Below are 22075 nucleotides of genomic sequence, written 5' to 3'. Positions count from 1 at the left end.
TGGTAATTTTAAATACTTTGTAAAAATCAAGGGAGCAACTTGAACAGAGAAAAAAGTTGAAACTTGAATTTAATGGCAAAGCAGAAGACCAAGAACTCAAGAATCTATTGAAAGCTATGGCTAGATGCTGGGTCTGTAGCTAGCTTTCCTAGTATGCTTGAAACCCTGGATTCCGTTTTGCCAGCACATAAACCAGGTCCTTCTCGGCTACCTACTGAGTGTGAAGCCAGTCTACGTGCCAACCTGGCTTTAGAAGAAAGAAAAACTGCAAAAGACAGTGCTGCTCTTCCAGAGGACCTGAGTTCGAGTCAGAGCACCTACATCAGGTGGCTTGCCACCACTTCTAATCCAAGGGATCCAATCCTTCCCTCTACTGGCCCATGGACACCTACACACACGGCATTTACACACACACCACGTAAAAATAATAAAATTTCCAAATGAATGAATGAATAAGTGCTTCTGTTTTTATTCTGACAGTCAGATGTGACCAGAAGGATGCCAAAGGTAACCACAAGTGTTTTGAGACTAATGATTAATAAATTAATAATAGATTAAAAGTTGTATATACTGAGGAAAATCTAATCCTCAAGTTTTTTGCCTTGCTGAGTCCATGGATATCTGGTGATAAAGCAAGTCTGTAAGCCAAGTATGCTCCAATTCTTCACCCCATTTTTGTCCAGTATGAAATCAAGTTTGAAAATGGGGTAATATAAACAAGCTATTTTTTATCCAAAAGATAAATTTTCATCTAATGTCTTTGTTTAGCTGGCTCTTGTGCCTCCTAATGAAAGAAATTTCAAGACCCTTTCTATGAACTTGGAACATAGCAGTGTACTGGGAGTGTTGATTTGAATTAATTTGTTTTTATTTGAGTTAATGCATCTTTTCTGTGTGTTTACAGGTGCGGTGCAAGTGGGTCTGGATGAACTCTGGTCGCAATGGCCCTGAGAACTCTGAACTGAGCAACAAGTACAGGTCTGCCCTCAGCTCCTGGAACTCCAGTCTGGATCTTGATATGAGCAATTGGAGGGAAACTGAGAATTCAGATGTAGAGGCTGAAGAACTAGAGGAAAGCATCCCAGAGAAAGAATCTAGTGAGTTCCTTGTGGAAGATGTCGAGAGTGAAGAATCTCAGGAGGAGGGAGAGCAAGGCAACAGCCAGAACCTCCTTCACTTCCTCTCTGAGGTAATGGTGAGGCTATTATTTCCACAGCTGAAAAGATCACACTTTACCCCTTTTCTTTTTCTTTTCCCCTTTCACTGTCTTCCCCTTCGCTTCCTTTCACCTTCTCTTTTCTCTCATTTTGAGATCAGATCTGGCTGCTTAGCCCAGAAACCCGGCTTCAGCTTCAGCTTCAGCTTTCCAAGGGCTGACATTTGCAGGGCCGCCGCCCTGGCCCACCCAACTTCTTACCAGAACGCTTGTTACCCTTGCATGTTTCTACTACTGTTAGTCTTGTTTACTGAAACAAAGGCTTGGGACTAAAGAGATGGCTCAGTGGGCTCTTGCAGAGGACTGAAGTTTGGGTCCCAGCACCCACATCAGGCAGCTCACAAATGCCTGTAACTCCAGTTGCAGTGGATCCAATACCCTCTTCTGGCCTCTGAGGACACACACATGCATGTGTCATGTATTCAGAAACAAACACACACACACACATAAAATTTAATTTTTTTTGTATGTATGTATGTTTCTTTAAGACAGGGTCTCACTATGTAACTTTGGCTGTCTTGGAACTCACTATGTAGACCAGGTTAGCCTGAAACAGATCTGCCTGCTTCTGTCTCCTGAGTGCTGGGACTAAAGCATGCACCACCATGCCCAGTAAATAAAAATAAATCTTTAAAAAATAAAAACAAAATACAAGTACCACTGTGGCAGTGGCTGGTTATTATGCCCCCAGCACCTGATGCTGATATAGAATATGGGCCAAATATATAGTTTGCAATTGAATGTCCTAAATCCACAGTCTTTAGGCCCCTGGGTCTTAGGAAGTAGAATTTTTTAAAAAGATTTTTATTATGTATACAGTGTTCTATCTTCATGTATGCTTACTTGCCAGAAGAGGGCACCAGATCTCATTACAGATGGTTGTGAACCACCATGTGGTTGCTGGGAATTGAACTCAGGACCTCAGGAAGAGCAATCAGTGCTCTTAACCTCTGAGCCATCTCTCCAGCTCAGAAGTAGAATTTTTTTTAACAATTTATTTAATTTTATTTTATGTACATTGGCGTGAAGGTATCAGATCCACTGGAACTGGAGTTACAGACAGTCATGAGCTGCCATGTGGGTGCTGGAAATTGAATTCGAGTTCTATGGAAGAGCAGCCAGTGCTCTTAACCACTGAGCCATCTCTCCAGCCCAGGAAGTAGAATTTTTATATGCAGTGTTGCCTTATCATGAATATCCTTGTTGTCCAAGTGTCATTACCTTGGTTAAGGGCTGAGGACCAACATATTGGAACAGTGAATTTACATTTTTTCTGCAACTGCAAAGGAACATGTTCAAGAGAATGTACATCAAGTTCAGCAAGTATCTAGTTCAAATGTTGCCACTTCTATAAAAGAAAAAGAGTTTAAGTTTTCTAGACAGCTATTCCCAATTAATCACAATTGACACTTGAGATCAAAAATTATACCATAATCTTAAAGAGCTAAGAATTATGTCTACATGTTCACTATGACCCACTGCCTTTGATAACATTTAATAATTGAATGATTAAATGGGTTAAATCTATTTGCCATCCTAGACTTAGTCCTACTGACAGTGTGAGCATGTAGCATCACTGATGTATGGATGCTGGTTTCCATTGCTGTTCCTATGCATCTAATAATAAACTTTGATTGCAGGTAGCTTATTTAATGGAGCCATTGTGCATTAGCAGCAGAGACTCAAGGGGAAACTGTTGTCCTTCATCTGGTTGGTACCAGGCAACAGGAGAGAAGGGAGATGGAAACTACCAAAGTGAAAGAGGAGCCCTGCAGACAGACTGAAGAGCTTGTAGCCAAGCTAGATTTAGTGGCTGAAAAGAAGCTACTGAGAGAATATGGAAAGCCAAAGGCAGCTCCAGCCCCCACAGATATTATACCCTAGAGGGGCTGCCCACAGAGAGTGAAGAGGTAAACAACTTAAATCACCTGGTTACACAGGGAGGCGGAGCAGAGTGGCTACAACACAGCTGGACTCCACAGAGTTAGTTAAACTTCTTGGGTTCAAAGTCTGACTTCAGCACCAGTTTTAGCCATGTGATCTTCAGTGTGTTACTGGATATTTAGAACCCCTGTTTTCTCTGCTCCCAACAGATTAGTGTTCTGCTTTAAAGATTTTTTTTTTTTTGGTGAGATTTATTTAATTGCAAGAATGCAGCCAGACATTGTAGCACATCCCTGTAATCCCAGCACTTGGAAGGCTAAGGCAGGAGGACCAGAAGTTCAAGGCCACCCTTGGCTATACAATGAATTTCAAACCAGCATGGGCTATAAGACATCCTGTTTTAAAACCCAAAACAGGGCTAGGGGCGAGCTAAATTCAGTCCCTAGAACACACATGCTGGAAGGAGAAAACAGATTGCTGAAAGTTGTCCTTTGATCTCCACGTATGTTCATGTGTGTGTGCACATGTGTGTACCAATAAACAAAAACTAAAACAGTGAAATAAAAAGTCAGCTCATGTCAAGCACAATGCGTGGCTCATAACAAGTAGTTATTGCCAGGTGGTGGTGGTGCACACTTTAATCTCAGCACTCAGAAGGCAGAAGCAGTTGGATCTCTTTCTTGAGTTTGAGGCCAGCCTGATTTACACACCAAATTTCAGGACAGCCAGGGATACACAGAGAAACCCTGTCTTCGAAAAACCAAAACAAACAAAAATTGTTGCAGATTATGTATGGGAGTTTCCTCCTCCTGTTTGATCCCAGCCACAGCTGTCTCTGTTCTTATGTCCTCAGAGAGCATGTCCCCCAAACACAGGCAGAACAGAGTCAGAGAGCATGTCCCCCAAATACAGGCAGAACAGAGTCAGAGAGCATGTCCCCAAACACAGGCAGAACAGAGTCAGAGGGTTGTTTTCAGCAGAAAGGAGAGCAGCAGCAGGAAATACATACACCTTTCAGAATGAAGGTCTGAGCTCAGTGGCAACAACCAGTTGCCACTAGTTTCTGGCCTTAGAAGTCTTCATCTCCCATTTTAACCTCATAGCCCATGCTGGGGCAGTAGGGGCGGTCTCTTGTCTTGAATAGGCAGGGGTTTCTCAGAAGATGTCTTTCCCCATAATTTAGTAACAACTAGATACATTAAACGTGGGTCTACCTATGGTTGGAAAGTTTAGTGGGGGAAGTACCCTGCTTGTACTCCTCATGTCCATCCACAGGAATTGACTATAGCTGGCTGAGGCCTATTTTGATTTCTTTCTTTCCTGGATAGAACCCAGAGTCTGAAGCATGCCAGTCAAACCCTCTACTGAGCTAACAGCCAGTGTGCTGTTTCACACCCCGCTCCGAACCCTCTTACTCAGCTTTCCCAGTGTTCCTGAACTTGCCAACGTTTATCCTAATGTTTGTTTTAGCTTTAAAAGAATCAGTCAGAAAAAAAAAAAATAATCAGTCAGTTTGGAGTCTCCTTGTTAATATTATCTGGCTGGCTATAATAGCTAGCTTTAAGACCACAGGTGATACAGTAAAAGGTTAGGTTTTTTTTTTTTTGGTTTTTGTTGTTGTTTGGCTTGTTTGTATGTTTCCCTACAGAGGTCAACATCAGATTTAGAATTAAATTCACATTTTCATTTTGGGGCATTTAAAAATTGTTCAGATTATCACTGAAAACTTCAGTGATCTGTCTAACAAAGTCATCCTTTTCTGATTTTTCTGGTAACTGTATAGAATTGACCTCTTCTCACCTTACGGTCTGCCTTCACTTATTCTGTATAAGTAAAGTTATGATGCAGGTAGTCAATCTCTAAAGTTTCCTGTGCTTCTTGGGTTTCCCAGGGGGAGGCTCAGCAGGACTCAAAAGAGGAGGATCAGGGTGAAGGGGATACTTGGGATGTGGACAAGCAGCCCTGGTCAGGTGACTGTGATGACGGCACGAGCGCTCAGGACACTCCCCTGGTGGACATCCTTTACAACTGCCCCAACTCCTCGCAACTGTAAGTACAGCACTGGGGTGTGGCTGCATGCTAGAGTGCCTGTGTCACACACAAGGCACCGAAGGTGATCCCCAGCACTGCTGGGACTCTGAGCATAGACCTTCGTCCAAGGTTGTTAGGATTCACGCTTTTACTTACTTCTCTTTATAGTTACTTGAATTTGTTACTGTGAAATGAATTATTTTTATAAGTTTTGAACGGTGTTACAGGTGGAAAATACAGTGCTAATATGTAGATGGTGCGAGCAAAACGTTAATGCACATAAATTAAATAAATGTTAAAAACAACCACCAGCCTGTTTGTTGACACTAAGAGAGCCTTCGTGGATGAGGATGTAGCTCATATGTAGATGAAAAGCCCTAGGTTCAATAACCAGCACTGTGAAAAAGAAGGGAAAAGAGTATCAATCATAAATAAACCTTCTCAATGATTGCTACTTTAATTTACTTAAGAAATGGTGCTGCCGGGCGATGGTGGCGCACGCCTTTAATCCCAGCACTCGGGAGGCAGAGGCAGGCGGATCTCTGTGAGTTCGAGACCAGCCTGGTCTACAGAGCTAGTTCCAGGACAGGCTCCAAAACCACAGAGAAACCCTGTCTCGAAAAACCAAAAAAAAAAAAAAAAGAAATGGTGCTAAGTGATCTACTATTATACAAAATATACCTTTTTAAAAACTACTGGAACAGGGCCAGGAGTACATGCCTGTGCTCTCAGAGCTAAGGAGGCTGAGGTAGGAAGTTTGCTGCAAGTTCAAGGTCAGCATGGTCTACTTAGAGAGTTCCAGGACAGCCAGAGCTACAGAGCAAAACCATGTCTCAAAATTAATTTTGTAGAAACCTATTTTTAAAATCCTTTTTTTTTTACATTTTATTTATTTATTATGTATACAATATTCTGTCTGCGTGTATGTCTGCAGGCCAGAAGAGGGCACCAGATCTCATTACAGATGGTTGTGAGCCACCATCTGGTTGCTGGGAATTGAACTCAGAACCTTTGGAAGAGCAGGCAATGCTCTTAACCACTGAGCCATCTCTCTAGCCCAGAAACCTATTTTTAAAAATTATTATTTTTTCCCCCAAGACAGGGTCTCATGTAGCCCAGGCTAGCTTCAAATTAGCTATGTAGTTGAGGATACCTTGCTCCTCCTATTTCTACCTTCCAAGTGCTAGGATTATAAATCTAAGTCATCATGACCAGCTCTTTAAGATGAAAGTTTATGTGCTCCCTTTATCTTGCATGTATCTTGGGAAATTGTTAATATAATTGTCTTATTTTTATAGATAATTGAGGGACTAAAGACCATATTTTACACATATATTTATTTTGAAATATGATCTTACTAGGCAGCTCTTGTTGGCCCGAGCCTCTGACTCCTGAGTGCTAGGGTTACAGGTATATTCACCATGTTCTCCTCAGACAATTTTTTGGAAAGCAAAAAGTAGCGCGCTTTGTTGGTACAGTCAGGCTAACCTTAGCATTCTAGGAGGCTGATGAACCTGTTTTTGTGTGACATTACTACTGGGGAAATTCAAACTAACATCTGCTTACATCAACAGGGAACTGATCAGAGACCAAAGTAATGATATCACCAGAGTCCAACTTAGTGAATTAATGAGTTTATTAGGAGAATTTACAGGAACATAGGTGAGAGGTTACTTATTGGAGAATGAGATGTCTGAAAGGGAGCACTGAAAGCCCACCCCATCATGGGTAACATCTCATGAAAACTGAAACCTTAGATCTCTCTGTATAACTTGTAGGCAGATCAGTAGATGGGAGAGTCTCCTTAGAAGTCCTTACTATTTATATAACTTTGGTGAGGAGGAGCTTGTGACTCTTCTCAGTTTCAGGGACTTCCTGAGACTTGCCAGTTGTTTGCTTCCTGATCTTAATGAGCCCCCTAATGAGTTGAAAAGGAAGTCCTTTTAGAACTTCCTGAGTCTTGTCTTTGTTGTGTCTTGTTTTGAGATAAGGAATCAAACCTGGCTGTCCTAGAACATGGTATGTAGACCAGGCTGAAACTCATAGAGATCCACCTTTCTTTGCCTCCCAAGTGCTGGGATTAGAGGCATATGCCAACATGTCTGACAACTTCTGAATCTTCAAGGAACTTCATTTCAAAATGGGATGTTTAAATTCAGAGAAAATTGTATATATCTTCTGTATCTTAGGGGAAAAAAAGAAAGGTGAAAGGGAGAGGAGACAGGAGAAAGAAAAGAAAGCAATAGAATAGTGGTGATGGTGTCTGCTTGATCAAATATATTTTTTTGTTTATTTGGTTGTTGAACCAGAGTTTCATGTAACCCAGACTGACCTAGAACTCTGTATGTAGCTGAGAGTGATCTTAAACTTCTGATCCTACTGTCTCTGCCTAAGTGAGATTATAGGCTTGGCCAGTTATCTTTTTTTTTTTTTTTTTTTTTTTTGGTTTTTCGAGACAGGGTTTCTCTGTGGTTTTGGAGCCTGTCCTGGAACTAGCTCTTGTAGACCAGGCTGGTCTCGAACTCACAGAGATCCGCCTGCCTCTGCCTCCCGAGTGCTGGGATTAAAGGCGTGCGCCACCACCGCCCGGCCTTGGCCAGTTATCTTAAGTGGTGATAGAAAGCTGAATTCTTATGTTAAAGCACAAGTTTAAAACCCATTTAAAAAACTGAGCTTGGTGCCTCACATCTATAATCCCAGAACTCAGGAGTTCCCTGGTTGACCTAATAACTTCCAGTCTCTCTACAAAGTGAAGCTCTCTGTCAAACAACAACAACAGTCCCTGGGGTGCGGGGAAGATAGAGGTAGATCCCAAAGGCAGAGTGCACTGATAGAACTCTGCCAGTATACTCAAGGCCTTGTGTTTTAGCACTGGAAAACAAGATCAGACAGAACCGGTGTTCACCAGGCTCTTCTTCTCTATCTCAGTCTGTAGTCTGTATTGACAGGGACGAGAGAAACAGACCTGGGGTCTGGTCTACTACACTGTACACCCACTCCCTTGCTTTTGCTCTCATTTATGTTACTTGGTATTTGTCTCTATAGAGGTAAAATAAACATAAGACAGAGATTCTTAAAATATGCATAGTTGGTTAATTATGAGGTTACAAAACCTACCACAGTACATATAGTGCATACATTAAATACTTACTGTGAGGATGTAGAAATGAAGTTCTACAACCTAGTGCAAAGGAGCTGTTGTTTAGTCTGAGTGATCAGAAACTTAAGGCACAGATGCTATTACAAACCAACCTCCCGTAAACAAACCTAATGACACTCACTGGGACATACACAGAGACAGGGAAGGAGAAGAGAGGCTAACTGGGAGAAGGAAAGGGACTAATGGGACAAGAGATGGTAAGGGGGTGGTGATGAATATGATCTAAATATATTAATGTGCATGTATAAAAATGTAATGAAATCCATTATTATGTATAATTAATATATGCTAATAAAAACATTAAATAAAATAGGAATGGCTGGAGAGATGGCTCAGCAGTTAAGAACACTTGCTACTCTTGCAGAAGACCCAAGTTCGTTTCCCAGCACCCATATCCGGAGGCTCACAACCATCTGTAACTCAGCTCCAGGGAATCTGATACTCTCTTCTGGCCTCCTCCGGCACTGCACTCATGTACACAGAAACACACAGAATTACAAAACAAAAATAAATTCTTAAAAAATAAATAAAATAGGAAAAAAGAAAAGAAATTTGTTTTGTGCTTTAAATGTCTTGCTTAGATAGGGTTCTGTAAAATAATAGCATCTAAGGATAAGTTGAGTAAAGATCATAGTAAAATTATATGATGGTATGTGATTTAGATCCAGGTGAGGCCAGGTATGGTGGCATGTGCCTTTAATCCCAGCACTCGGGATACAGAGACAGGTGGATCTCTGTGAGTTCAAGGCCAGCCTGGTCTACACAGCAAGTTATGAGCCAACCAGGGATACATAGTGAGACCATATCTCAATGAATAAGTAAATATATTAATTTAAAGTGCCTGGAGAGATGGACCAGCAGTTAGAAATACTAGCTACTCTTGTAGAGGACTAGGGTTTGGTTCCCAACACCCACATGATGTAACTCCAGTTTCAGGGCACCCAATGACCTCTTCTGACCTCCTCCATGGCTACCAGGTACACACATAGTACACATACGTACATACAGTCAAAATATTTATACACATCAAGTAAAAATAAAATAATCTAAAATTTGACTCTAGATCTAGGGAAAATATTACATAATGAAAATAAATAGTTATGAGGAGGTATTAAAATTGAACAGATAGGAGTGTAGTTTCAATGGATTTATACCCTCTAGTACACGATGCAAAATAAGAATATGAAAATCATTTTTTTTTTCATGTGACAGGCTCTCATGTAGCCCAGGCTGGTCTTGAGTTTGCTCTGTAGTCAAGGATGATGAACTTTTGATCTTCCAGTTTCTGTCTCCCAAGTGCTAGATCTGCAGATGTGCCACCGTGTCTAACTGAGAGAATGTTGAGGGATAAATACAGTGTGTGATATAGAACATGTAACATAACATACTTTGCGGACAGAAAGCTTTTCTTCCTTCCTTTCTTTTCTCTCTCTCTCTCTCTTTTTTTTTTTTTTTTTTTGAGACGAGGTTTCTCTGTGTAGCCCTGGCAATCCTGGAGCTTGCTCTGTAGACCAGGCTGACCTCAAACTCAGAGATCCACCTGCCTCTGACTCCCAAGTGCTGCGATTAAAGGTTGTGCCACCATTGCCTGGCTCAACAGAAAGCTTTACAACCGGGGAAATTATAAGTGAGATAAAGTATTGAACTGTTGTTTCTCAAAAGAAAAGCAAAGAAAGACAATTTAGTCGAGGACAGGAAGTATCATGAGGAGAAAGGAATCTATAGTAGGTATTTGTTTTAAGATTATGATAGCTAAGGATATAGTCTAATAGAAGAGTACTTGCTTGTCCAGCCAACAAGAAACACTAGTACCAGAAAACAAACAAAAAATGAAAACTGAGGTCAGAGGGAGGGCTCGGTGTGTAAAGACACTATTGGCCAACTTGATGACTTGAGTTACACATGGTGGAAGAAGAGAACCAGCTCTTTCAAGTTGTCCTCTGATCTCCATACGTATAAGTGTACCTTGGTACCCACCTGTGAGCGCACGCTAGCACACACACACACACACACACACACACAAGCGCACATGCAGGCTATAGAAGAAACTAGGGAAAAAGCTAGAACAACTGAGATCGCTGTGCAAAGGAGGCTGAGGGATACTGACGAGCAGGCAGGAGGGCTTAGGGTTAGTCTCCAAAACAGGGAGACAAAAAAAGTTCAGTTTGGAGACACAGTTTGCATCCAGAACCAGTCTAGGGCAGATGGGCCCACTTCTGAATGTTAAAATGGAAAGCAGAGGGCGGCCATTATCAAGAGGCTGCTAAAGGGAATACCATATTTCTCCTGTGTAAAGTGTGCAGCCTGGTCCAGGAAGGGATCCCCAGCTGCCAACAGGTTCCTAGGACATTGTTCAGAGAGGAGTACACGTGTATGCATAGTGTGCTCAGGTAAGGGTCTTAGGCTGCTAGGCATATTCCTAGAAAAGGGGCGGTATGTGTATAGCCCAAAGAGTGGGCTTCCAGGCTGCTAAACTTGGCTACCCCTAATGAGGCATACAGGGGAGAGTGAAAGAGAAAAATACTTAAATATCAAACGTTCAAATGAAACATAACAGAATTCTTTGATATGTGAGGAACAAATTAATAGTATCTACTATGTTTCCTGTGGTTATAGGTACTTAGGAAAGAACACTGAACAAAAACTTTTTTTTTGAAGTGGAGTCCTATGTAGCCCAGATTGGCCTCCAACTCATTATGTAGCCTTGAACCTCTACCTTCTTCTGCTTTCAAAGTACTGGGTTATAGGTGTGCACCATCAAGCCACTTCAAACTATTTCATAGCACAGTTCTGTAGAATCACAAGTGCCAACCAGCAGAAGTAGACAAGGCTCAAGTGAGCATGGCAAGCACCTGTAATCCCAGCATTTGGGAAGCTGAAGGTTAACAGTTTAAAGCTGTCTTGAGCTAAACATAGATTTTCAGAATAGTCTCCAAACATCAGGTTGGGGAGAAAAAGGGAAAAAAGGCACAAGCAGTTTCAGATTTGCAGTAGACTTTATAAGACAGCCCACTTACCCAGCATGGTGGCACAGGCCTATAATTCAAGTGTTCTGGGATGTGAAGAAGGAAGGAGAATCAGGAGTTCATCTTCGGTTGCATAGCTAGTTCAAAGCCAGCTGGTCTACACGAAACCCTATCGCAAGAGAAAAAAGGAGAATGCAAGACAAAGCTAACCACTTCATGGGGCAGTAGTGACACAGTTCATTGTGCTGGAGAGAGATGATGCAGCAGTTAAGAGCCCTTACTGCTTTTGTAGAGGACCTGGGTTCAGTTCCCAGTGCCCATATTAGGCAACTCACAACCACCTGTAATTCCAGTACTAAGGGCACCCTATGCCCTCTGGCCTCTACAGGCACCAGTTCATTCTTGATGCACACAAACTCACACAGGCACACACAGAGACACATAAAAGATAGGATGTTAAAAAATATAGTTTACTATATTTTTACTATTAAGTACATTGTCATGACTATGCTATTATAGCCCTTCAGATGTTTAATTAGGAGCGCTATACCTTGGGAAAGCCTCGTTATCCACCTAGTGAGACACAGGACTACTTATGAAGCGACTGTCTCTTTTCTGTCATGTATCCTGTAGGAGTGACCTAAGCCAAGGTGACCCTATTCAGGATCATTTCCTATTTAAGAAGACTCTTTTGCAAGTCTGGAAGATGATTGCCAGTCACAGGTAGGTTTCCAATATGAGATTATCTCCAAAACCAAAGGACATGCTTGGATATGCACACGGAAGGGGATATGTTCATCCTGCAAGTCATGGTTGGAGTGGGGGTGCAGGTCTGTGACTTCAGCTGCTGATGTGCCTGCCCAGCACATGTGACATCCTAGGTCTCATCTGAACATAGTGAACACTGGCCAGGACCTAACATGCCTGTCATCCCAGCTTAAGGAGATGGAAGCAAGGTGATCACAAGTTGAAGGGCACCCTAGCTTGAGATAGGCCTGAGCTACAAAACAAAACAAAGAGTCCCCCAAACTAAGAACGAAGCCAAGGGTGAGACCTATATCTGTTTTATTAGTCTCTAAGGAGTCATGCTGTGCTATTTGAATTGCCCTTAGGAATTCATTCCCAATACATGCACATCAAATATATGTGCCTCCTTTCCATATGGTGGATCTTCCTTTCCACAGTAACAGGTCCTCAGAGCTGTGGGTAAGGCTTCCTAGGTAGAATGCATACATGAAGTTCTAGTGTTGCATATGCCTGCCAAGTCTGGTGGTACACACCCATCAAGGCAGGAGAAGCAGAAATATACATTCATCCTTAGCGGTATAGCAAGTTTGAGGCTAGCCTGAGCTATGTGACACCTTGCCTCAAAACAAACAAAAGGTTGGAGAGATAGCTCAACAAGTAAGAACACGTGCTGCCTTTGCAGAGGACAAGGGTTCGGTTCCTAGCGCCCACACAGTGGCTCACAGCCATCTCTAACTCAAGTTCCAGGCCTCAGGTGCCCTATCCTGGATCTGTGGGCACTGCACACATGTGATGCACGTATATACATGGAGGCAAAACATTCATCCACATAAAATGAAAAGAAATACTTTTAAAAGGGAAAGAAAAAAATCAGGGTCTTGGAAACCTTGAGCAAATTTTGAGCCTTTAACTAAAAGAGATTATGATAATAGTTAAAATATTTTACAGATTGGGTCCCCCTCCCCACATTCTTGCTGTTTAGGGAAGTCAACAAGAAGTAATACGCTCCTGGGCAGTGGTGGTGCACACCTTTAATCCCAGCACTTGGGAGATAGAGGCAGGCGGATCTCTGTGAGTTCGAGGCAGCCTGGTCTATAGAGTGAGTTCCAGAACAGGCTCCAAAGCTACACAGAGAAACCCTGTCTCAAAAAGTATATATAATATGCTGTTTGTTTTTGCTTTGTAGCCTAGCTGGCCTAGTACTAGAACTCCATAAGTAGTTGAGACAGGCCTTCAGCTCTTGATGACCCTCCTGTTCCAGCTTCCTTAGTGCTATGACCTCATTTACTCTGTAGTTCTAAGTATTCTTGTCGTTAGCCCATCATTCTCCTTTGGAGTGATTCCCCAGGGTTTCTTTATCCTCTTTGGGTTTATATCTTAACAGGTTCAGCAGTCCATTTCTGAAGCCTGTGTCAGAAAAGCAGGCCCCAGGATACAAGGATGTGGTGAAAAGGTCAGTAGGAAAGGGGCCAAGAGCGTGGCTGGTTGCTTTGTTATTGTTTGAGACAGCGTCTCACGCAGCCCAGGCTAACTTTAAACTGGCTAGATAGCTGAGGATGGCCTTGAACTTCTTATTTCTTATCCTCCTGACTCCAATTCCCAAATTCTGGAGTCACAAGTATGCACTGCCATGCCCATTTTTTGTGGGGCTGAAGATTAAACCCGGGGCTTAGAGCATGCTGGGCAAGCCTCTACCAGCTGTGCAACATTGCTAGTCTGACTCATTGTTTTCTTTTTGTTTGTTTTGTTCTGTGGGTTGCATTAGCTCAGGCTGGTCTCAAATGGTTGGAGCTCACCTTGAATTCCTAATCCTCCTGCTTCCACCTCTGAAGTGCTAGGATTACAGGCCTGAGACACTACACCAGGCCCTCGGTTGCTTTTGTATCTGTCTTTTCATTCTTTATTTCCCATCTATTAGACTATCTTATTTCCAGTACTCACAAACTCAAGATATATCCCACAGCCAATATAAACCAGCTTGGCTTAAAAAAATTGTTTTTGGATATGCTTTCTGTTCCCTGCCCCAACAATACCTAGATTGGTTTTTAACTTGTGGGTTCAAGTGATCTTCCAATTTCTGCTTCTCTCTTAGCTGAGACCACTGGTTTTTGAGACAATCTCATGTACCCCATAATGGTCTCAAACTTAACTGCAGATGATCTTGAACTCTCAAGTCTCCCGCCTCTACCTCCTGAGTACTGCAGTACAGCTGCTATTACTGTTCCTCCTCCTCTACCTCCTGAGTACTGACTGCAGTTACAGCTGCTATTACTGTTATTTCTTTTGTTTTAAATTTTGTTTCCCATTTATCTCAGTATGGGTCCTGGACATTGAACTCAGGCCATCAGCTCTGATGGCAAACCCTTCCACACACTAAGCCATTTTTCTGGCCCTTTTAGTTACCTTTCCATTGCTGTGATAAAATACCCTGGATAATATCGAAAGCAACTTAAAATATAAAGGGCTTGTTTCTGCTTTCGGTTTCAGATGTTTATAGCCCATTGTGAAATGGAAGACCGGCAAAGAAGGCGTGATCGTAGGAACAAAAAGCTGGATGCTCATATTGTATCTATACTTAAGAAGCAGAGAGGGAGCTGGGAGGTGGTGGCGCACGCCTTTAATCCCAGCACTCGGGAGGCGGAGGCAGGCAGATCTCTGTGAGTTTAAGGTCACCCTGATCTACATAGTGAGTTCCAGGACAGGCTCGAAAGCTACAGAGAAACCCCGTCTTGAAAAAACAAAACATAACAAAATAAACAGAGAGGGGACAGGTAATAGCACAGGTAGTAAAGCCCCAAAGCCTACCCCAGTGACCCACTTCCTCCAGTGGGGTTCATTGTTCCAAACTTTTAGAATAATGGTGGTGGCGCACACCTTTAATCCCAGCACTTGGACAGCAAAGGCAGGCGGATCTCTGTGAGTTCGAGGACAACTTGGTTTACAGAGTGAGTTCCAGGGCAGCCAGATATACACAGAGAGACCTTGTCTCAAAAAAACAAAATAAAACAAAAAAAAGTTCCATAATTTTTCCAAGCAGTGCCACCATTCAGTTCCTGTTCCCATAAGTTCATGGGGCTTAGTTTATCCTTCTAATAAATCTGTCATCTGAATACATTCAGTCCAACTTTAGAAATCCCCATAGTCGGGCTGGAGAGATGGCTCAGTGGTTAAGAACATTGCCTGCTCTTCCAAAGGTCCTGAGTTCAATTCCCAGCAACCACACGGTGGCTCACAACCATCTGTAATGAGGTCTGGTGCCCTCTTCTGGCCTGCAGGCACACACACAGATAGAATGCTGTATACATAATGAATAAATAAATATTAAAAAAAAAAAAAAGAAATCCCCATAGTCCTTAACAGTGCCAATATTTCAAAAGTTTAAAAATCTCCGTCTAAAATATCTAAAGCCCAGGGCCAGGTCTTTTCTAATTTGTTTGTTTGTTTGTTTAAGACATAGTTTTACTGTGTGGCTCTAACCAGCCTGGAACTTGCTAGTCTAGGCTGGCCTTGAACTCTAGAGATCTGATTGCCTCCTGAGTGCTAGGATTAAAGGTATGTGCACCACACCTAGTTTTTAATTTTTTTTAATTATTTATACAGTGTTCAGTCTACATGCCAGAAGAGGGAACCAGATCAAATTATAGATGGCTGTGAGCCACCATGTGGTTGCTGGGAATTGAACTCAGGACCTCTGGAAGAGCAGTCAGTGCTCTTAAACCTCTGAGCCATCTCTCCAGCCCCCCCCCCCCGCCGTTTTTTTTTAAGATTTAAGTTTTTAATTTTTTAAAAATGTTATTATTATTATTTCTATTATGTGTGTGTGTAAGCGTGCATGTGTGTAAGCGTGTAGCACACATTCATATGTGTGCTACAGGAGTTCAGTGCATAACTTTCAGCAGCCCGTTCTCTCCTTCCACCATGGGCTCCAGGAATGAACTCAGGGTGTCAGGCCTGCACAGCAAGTTTGTTCATTTACCTGCTGAGCCATCTTGTCAGCCCCTCTCCTAATTGTGACCCCGGTAAATAAAAAATGAATCATATTCTTCCAGTCTACAATGACACAGGGTGTACATTCCTAATTTAAAAGGGACGAATGGGGCATAGCAAGGGAAATTTGGACCAAAGCTAGCCTGGAATCCAGTAGGGCAAACGCTAAATCCTGCAGCTCTCTGTTTAGCACCTGGTGCTGTAGTGTTCATCTGGGCTCGAAAAGTTCTGCTGTTATATAGAACACACATAGATTCTCTCTTGGGCCAACTCCATCCCATGTCTAAATCTATGTTCAGTAGAGATGTCATGGTCCTAAGGTCATCTTCACAGCTTCACACAAGGGCAGCTCAGTCATTGCTGCAGCTCCGCGACACCTTGTCATCTCAGTGCAGATAAGAGGTTTCTCTTTAATGGCACTCATCTCTTTATCAATTAGATGTGTTTATGGCCTGCACTCTCCTTGTTCACAGCTCTGATCTTGTGCACCCTTCCTTGCCAGACTTCACGGTTTTCTCTTTTCTACTCCTCTCACTGCAGACATGGATGAAAGCAGTGAGCAATAAAGAGTCTCATGTTTTCCTGCCTTGAAATTTCCTCTGCCAAACAAATTAGTCCATGACTTTTTAATTCAGCCTCTCTCACGTGCCTAGAATTGGCAGAATATAGCCAAATTCCTTGCCGGAATAAAACCTGAATGGCCTTCATTGCGGTTCCCAATAGAATCCCTGCTCATCTCTGAATGAATCTTCATGAACCAAGCCTCTCCAGTCTGCATGTTTCTCTGCTTGTCTTACAGACTCCTACCAGAAGAGCCTATAAAGCTCTTCTTACCACATTTAAAGGCCTTCCTAGCCCAAATTTCAAAGTATTTTTTCATTTCCTAATTAGTTTCAAAGACCTAAGAACCTTATAGTCAGGCTTATAGAAACTGCCCGACTCCTGGTGCCAGTTTCTGTCTTAGCTACTTTCTGTTGCTGTGATAAAAAATACTCTGGAAAAAAAAAATCAATTTAGCTGGGTGGTGGTGGCATACACCTTCAATCTCAGCACTTGGGAAGCAGAGGTGGGTGGATCTCTGTGAGTTTGAGACTAGCCAGGACTACAGAGCAGTTTCAGAACAGCCAGGACTGTTAAACAGAGAAACCCTGTCTCAAAAAACCAAAACAAACAAAAGATCAACTTAGACCTGGGTGTGATGGTAAACTCAGAGGAGCAGAAGCAGGTAGATCTCTGAGTTCTGGCCAGCCTGGTCTACACAGGTTTCCAGGACAGCCAGGGCCATTTTGAGAGATCTTGTCTCAAAAAAGCAACCAACCAACAGAAAGGAAACTTACCAGGTGAAGGGCTTATTTTGGCTTACAGTGTCAGTAAGATACAGTCAGGGAAAACATGGTGGCAGCAACACAGGAAGCAGAGAGCGCGCGAACAGGAAGCGTGTGCACTTCTTCCCAGCAGGGCTCTGCCTTCTAAAGGTTCTACACCTTCTCAAGCAGCTCCCTCAACAATGAGGCCCATTGTTCAAATGCGTGGACTAGGAGAATTTCACATTCAAACCACAACGTTGACGCCTGGGATTCTTAGGAGCAAGGGTTCTGTACATCTGGGTTCCTTGTGGTAGTGCATGCTCTTCCACAGTAAGCGTCCTCTTTGTCTTCTGGGGCAGCGTCTGGGGACATTTCCTTCCAACTCTTGAGATCTCTTCTCTTTTTCAACTAAGGGTTTCTGGCACAGTAGGAGCCTCCTTTTCCTTCTCTTTGGCACTGCCATGGTTACAGCCAGAAAAAAACAGCATGTAATCTCTTCAGACCTCATTTTCTTCATCTGTCTAATGGAAAGCATATGTCCCTATCTTTACTCTGGAAAGTGAGGCAGGATTATCACCAGTTGAAGGCCAGCATAAGCAATGGGAAGGCAGACAGACCTGCCTCTGCCTCTCAAATGTTGGATGAAAGGTATCTCACTGTGTCCAATAAAATGGTGCATTAAAAACAGTAGTAACAGTGGGCCTTGTGTCATCAAGTCGGCAGTTCTCACTCCCTGACACAGTGCGGGAAGACGGCGAGTTCAAGGCCTGCCTGGCAGTTTCATAAGATCTTGTCTCTAAAAGGCAAAAGAAGGGCTGGGATAAAGGCTAAATGGGAGGGTGCTTACCTAATATATGAAAGGCTCCACCTAGGTCAGTGGTTCTCAACCTTCCTAATGCCGCAACTCTTTAATACAGTTCCTCATGCTGTAGTGACCCCCAACCATAAAATTATTTTGTTGCTACTTCTTAACTGTAATTTGGCTTACTGTTATGAATCATAATGTGAATATCTGATATTCAACCCCTGTGAGAGGGTTGTTCGACTCCCAAAGCATCTTGACACACAGGTTGAAAACCACTGCCGTGGGTTCAACACCCAGTGCCTCCAAAATGCTGCTGCTGCTGACAAGTAATACCTACACTGTGTATAATTTACCGTAGAATGTGCTCAACGTAGTGCTTGGCCTTTATAAGGGATCAGTATCTGCAGCTACTGCTTTATTATTTTATGAAAATTGTTATGATTGCCTCTCTTGTAGTTTGCTTTCCATTGCTGTGATAAACACCATGACCAAAAGCAACTTGGGAGAAAAGGGTTTATTCCATATTCCAGGTTTTTTCTATCATCAAGGGAAATCAGGATGGGAATTAAAGTCAGGAACTTGGAGGCAGGAACTTGGAGGCAGAGGCCACGGAGGGATGCTTCTTACTGGCTGGCTCCTCCTGGCTTGCTCAGCTTACTTACAGAACTCAGGGCCATCTTCCCAGGAGTGGCACCACCCACAGTGGGCTGGGACCTCCCACATCCATCATTAATTTAAAAAAAAATGCTCCAGTCATGCCCACAGAGCAGTCTAACAGAGACATTTTCTCAGTTGAGGGTCCCTCTTCCCAGATGACCCTCGCTTATGCCCTATTGACAAAACAACAAATAAAGACAAATTCTCAAAGAGCTTGTTACAAACACCACATTTTTTGTCTGTCTGTCTATTTTGAGAGAGTCTTACTCTTGCTGTCTTGTAACTCAAAGTCATGATAATTCCCCTGTCTCAGCTTCCGGTTCATTAGCTCTTACACATTAGGGCTGATTTCCTCTTGCTCCTGCAGACCCATGGACTTAACAACCCTGAAGAGGAATCTGTCCAAGGGACGCATTCACACCATGGCTGAGTTCCAGCGGGACCTGATGCTGATGTTCCAAAATGCTGTGATGTACAATGACTCTGACCATCACATCTACCATATGGCCGTGGAGATGCAGCGTGAGGTCTTGGAGCAAATGCAGGTACTGTGGCAGACAGTGCCATAAGAACGGGGAATGGAGTTTCTGGAATCGGATGTAAGAAGCCTGTGAGACTAGAGATGATGTGGAGTGAGTGACCTTGTGTTCAGAGATGACTGAAGGACCCTCAGGGTTGGTAAACCCTGTCTTAGAAGGTCCAGATTTAGCACTGGCAAGAGGTTATCTGGGAAGGTCAGCAGCAAGACAGCAGGAACTGAGCAAGTAATGGGAACTTCTGCTTTCAAAGGCCCAAGTTGTAAAACTTAAAAGCAAGTCAAGTGCTGGGTCCACTGTCCATGTCCTGGTTGCTACAGCTGCTGTAATGTAACTCATGTCCATTAGCAAATAATGTACGTGAATAGTTGCCGCCTTTGGGGGATAGGCAGAGTAAGGTCAAGGAGACGTAAGGATTTTTCTTTGGGGAAGCATCACACTTTAATGATAAAATAAATGGGGATTTTTGCCTATAAAATAGATGAAATTATTAAATTAATGGGTTATCAAAAAATTGAAGTTATTTAGAATACAATCAAATTCTTAATATCACTACATGAATCTTTTTCAGTTTTTCAGTTTTATCATTAAAATTAATATTTTTATGCTTTTTTGTTTTTGTTTTTTGAGACAGGGTTTCTTTGTGGCTTTGGAGCCTGTCCTGGAACTAGCTCTTGTAGACCAGGCTGGTCTCGAACTCACAGAGATCCGCCTGCCTCTGCCTCCCGAGTGCTGGGATTAAAAGCATTATTTTTATGCGTTTAAAAAATAGATGAGGGGGCTGGAGAGATGGCTCAGAGGGTAAGAGCACTGGCTGCTCTTCCAGAGGTCCCGAGTTCAATTCCCAGCAACCACATGGTGGCTCACAACCATCTGTAATGAGACCTGGTGCCTTCCTTGCCAGCAGTACATTGTATGCTTAATAAATAAATCTTTAAAAAAAATAGGTGAAATTGCACATTTCCTATGTGGCTTTAAGGTTCTTGGTTTGTGTCTGGCCTTGCCCCTGTAGGTGCTGAGTACTTGGTTAGACAAACGGAAGGACTCGAGCAGTCCGGAGTGAGTGCCAGCTAATCCAGTGGGTGAAGGCAGCCTGCTCTGATAGCCTGGAACTACAAGTCTGAGTAGTTCTGAAACCTGGCCAGAGAAGATCTGAAGACTTACTTCCTCCTTCTCCATCACCTTCCCTAATAAGGATAATAAGCCTTACTTCCTTACCGAGCAGTCAATGGTGCTTGCAGCTGTAATATTTTAAAGGGCTGGAGGTGGGGTGCTGAGATCCAGGTTTATGATGTAAATATTTCCCATATTTTTGTTGCATAGATTTAGAAGTGATTTAATTGAACCTTTTACCTTTTGCTTCTCTATAAATAAATATTTTACAAGCCAAAGATTTTGTTTGTTTTTTCTCTCTCTCTTTTTTTTTTTTTTTTTTTTTTGGTTTTTCAAGACAGGGTTTCTCTGTGGCTTTGGAGCCTGTCCTGGAACTAGCTGTTGTAGACCAGGCTGGTCTCGAACTCACAGAGATCCGCCTGCCTCTGCCTCCCCAGTACTGGGATTAAAGGCGTGAGCAACCACCGCCCAGCTTTGTTTGGTTTTTGAGCCAGGTCTCAGAACATTTAAACTCAGGCTTTCCTGGAAATCTCTATAGCATTCAGCCACTCCCTCCAATGGAATGCTGGGATTAGAGGTATGTGCCCCCAGACCTTACAAAGACTGTTTCAAATAATTAAAGAAGCTGGGATAGAAAGCACAGCATCAAGTGGTGAAACAAATAAGGTATTTGCTGGGGATGGCCCAGTGTTGAGTGCTTGTCTAGAATGGGCCCCGGGGTTGATCCCAGCACTAACACCATCACCTCCTAAAGAGAGGGGTGGGGGAAGGAGGAGGAGGAGGTGGCCCCAGGGTTGATCCCAGCACTAACACCATCACCTCCTAAAGAGAGGGGTGGGGGAAGGAGGAGGAGGAGGAGGTGGCCCCAGGGTTGATCCCAGCACTAACACCATCACCTCCTAAAGAGAGGGGTGGGGGAAGGAGGAGGAGGAGGAGGTGGCCCTAGGGTTGATCCCAGCACTAACACCATCACCTCCTAAAGGGGGGGGGGAGAAGAAGAAGGAGGAGAAGAAAGAGAAGGAGAGAAGAAGAAGAAGAGGAGGAGGAGAGAGGAGGAGGGGAGGGAGGGAGGGAGGGAGGGAGGGAGGGAGGGAGGGAGGGAGGGAAGGCAGGCCAAAAATGAAGAAAAGAGAAAGTAGTGTTAAGAAATAAACTTGGGGGGCTGGAGAGATGGCTCAGAGGTTAAGAGCATTGCCTGCTCTTCCAAAGGTCCTGAGTTCAATTCCCGGCAACCACATGGTGGCTCACACCATCTGTAATGGGGTCTGGTGGCCTCTTCTGGCCTGCAGGCATACACACAGACAAAATATTGTATACATAATAAATAAATAAATATTTAAAAAAAAGAAATAAACTTGGCATTAATCTTTCACATGGTGTCTGGGAGGGGTGGAGCCGGTGAGAGGAGTGTCTGATTTATCTCATTTAAGAAGTGTGAATAGGGGGCTGGAGAGATGGCTCAGTGGTTAAGAGCATTGCCTGCTCTTCCATAGGTCCTGAGTTCAATTCCCAGCAACCACATGGTGGCTCACAACCATCTGTAAAGAGGACTGGCGCCCTCTTCAGGCATACAGACAGAATATTGTATACATAATAAATAAATTTAAAAAAAAAAAAAAAAAAAAAAAAAAAAAAGAAGTGTGAATAAATCAAGCATTCTTCAAGT

General features: G+C 43.0%; 1 protein-coding gene across 1 annotated transcript; it reads left to right on the top strand.

Moving 5' to 3' along the window:
• Positions 1–898: 898 nt before the first annotated feature.
• On the top strand, positions 899–20679 carry LOC121443009 (bromodomain-containing protein 8-like; the record flags this gene model as incomplete). The annotated part of the gene is made up of 6 exons (XM_041644682.1): positions 899–1189; positions 4992–5149; positions 11891–11980; positions 13389–13457; positions 19128–19305; positions 20309–20679. Coding segments are annotated over 6 exons (837 nt in total), but the record flags the coding sequence as incomplete, so codon positions are not given.
• Between the last annotated feature and the right edge of the window lie 1396 nt (positions 20680–22075).

This window comes from Microtus oregoni, unplaced genomic scaffold (assembly GCF_018167655.1).
Source record: "Microtus oregoni isolate MIOR12 unplaced genomic scaffold, Mior012 000098F_ref0000018, whole genome shotgun sequence".
In the NCBI taxonomy this organism is placed as follows: Eukaryota; Metazoa; Chordata; class Mammalia; order Rodentia; family Cricetidae; genus Microtus; species Microtus oregoni.
Note: the sequence above shows the minus strand (reverse complement) of the source record. Positions and strands in the feature narration are given on the sequence as shown.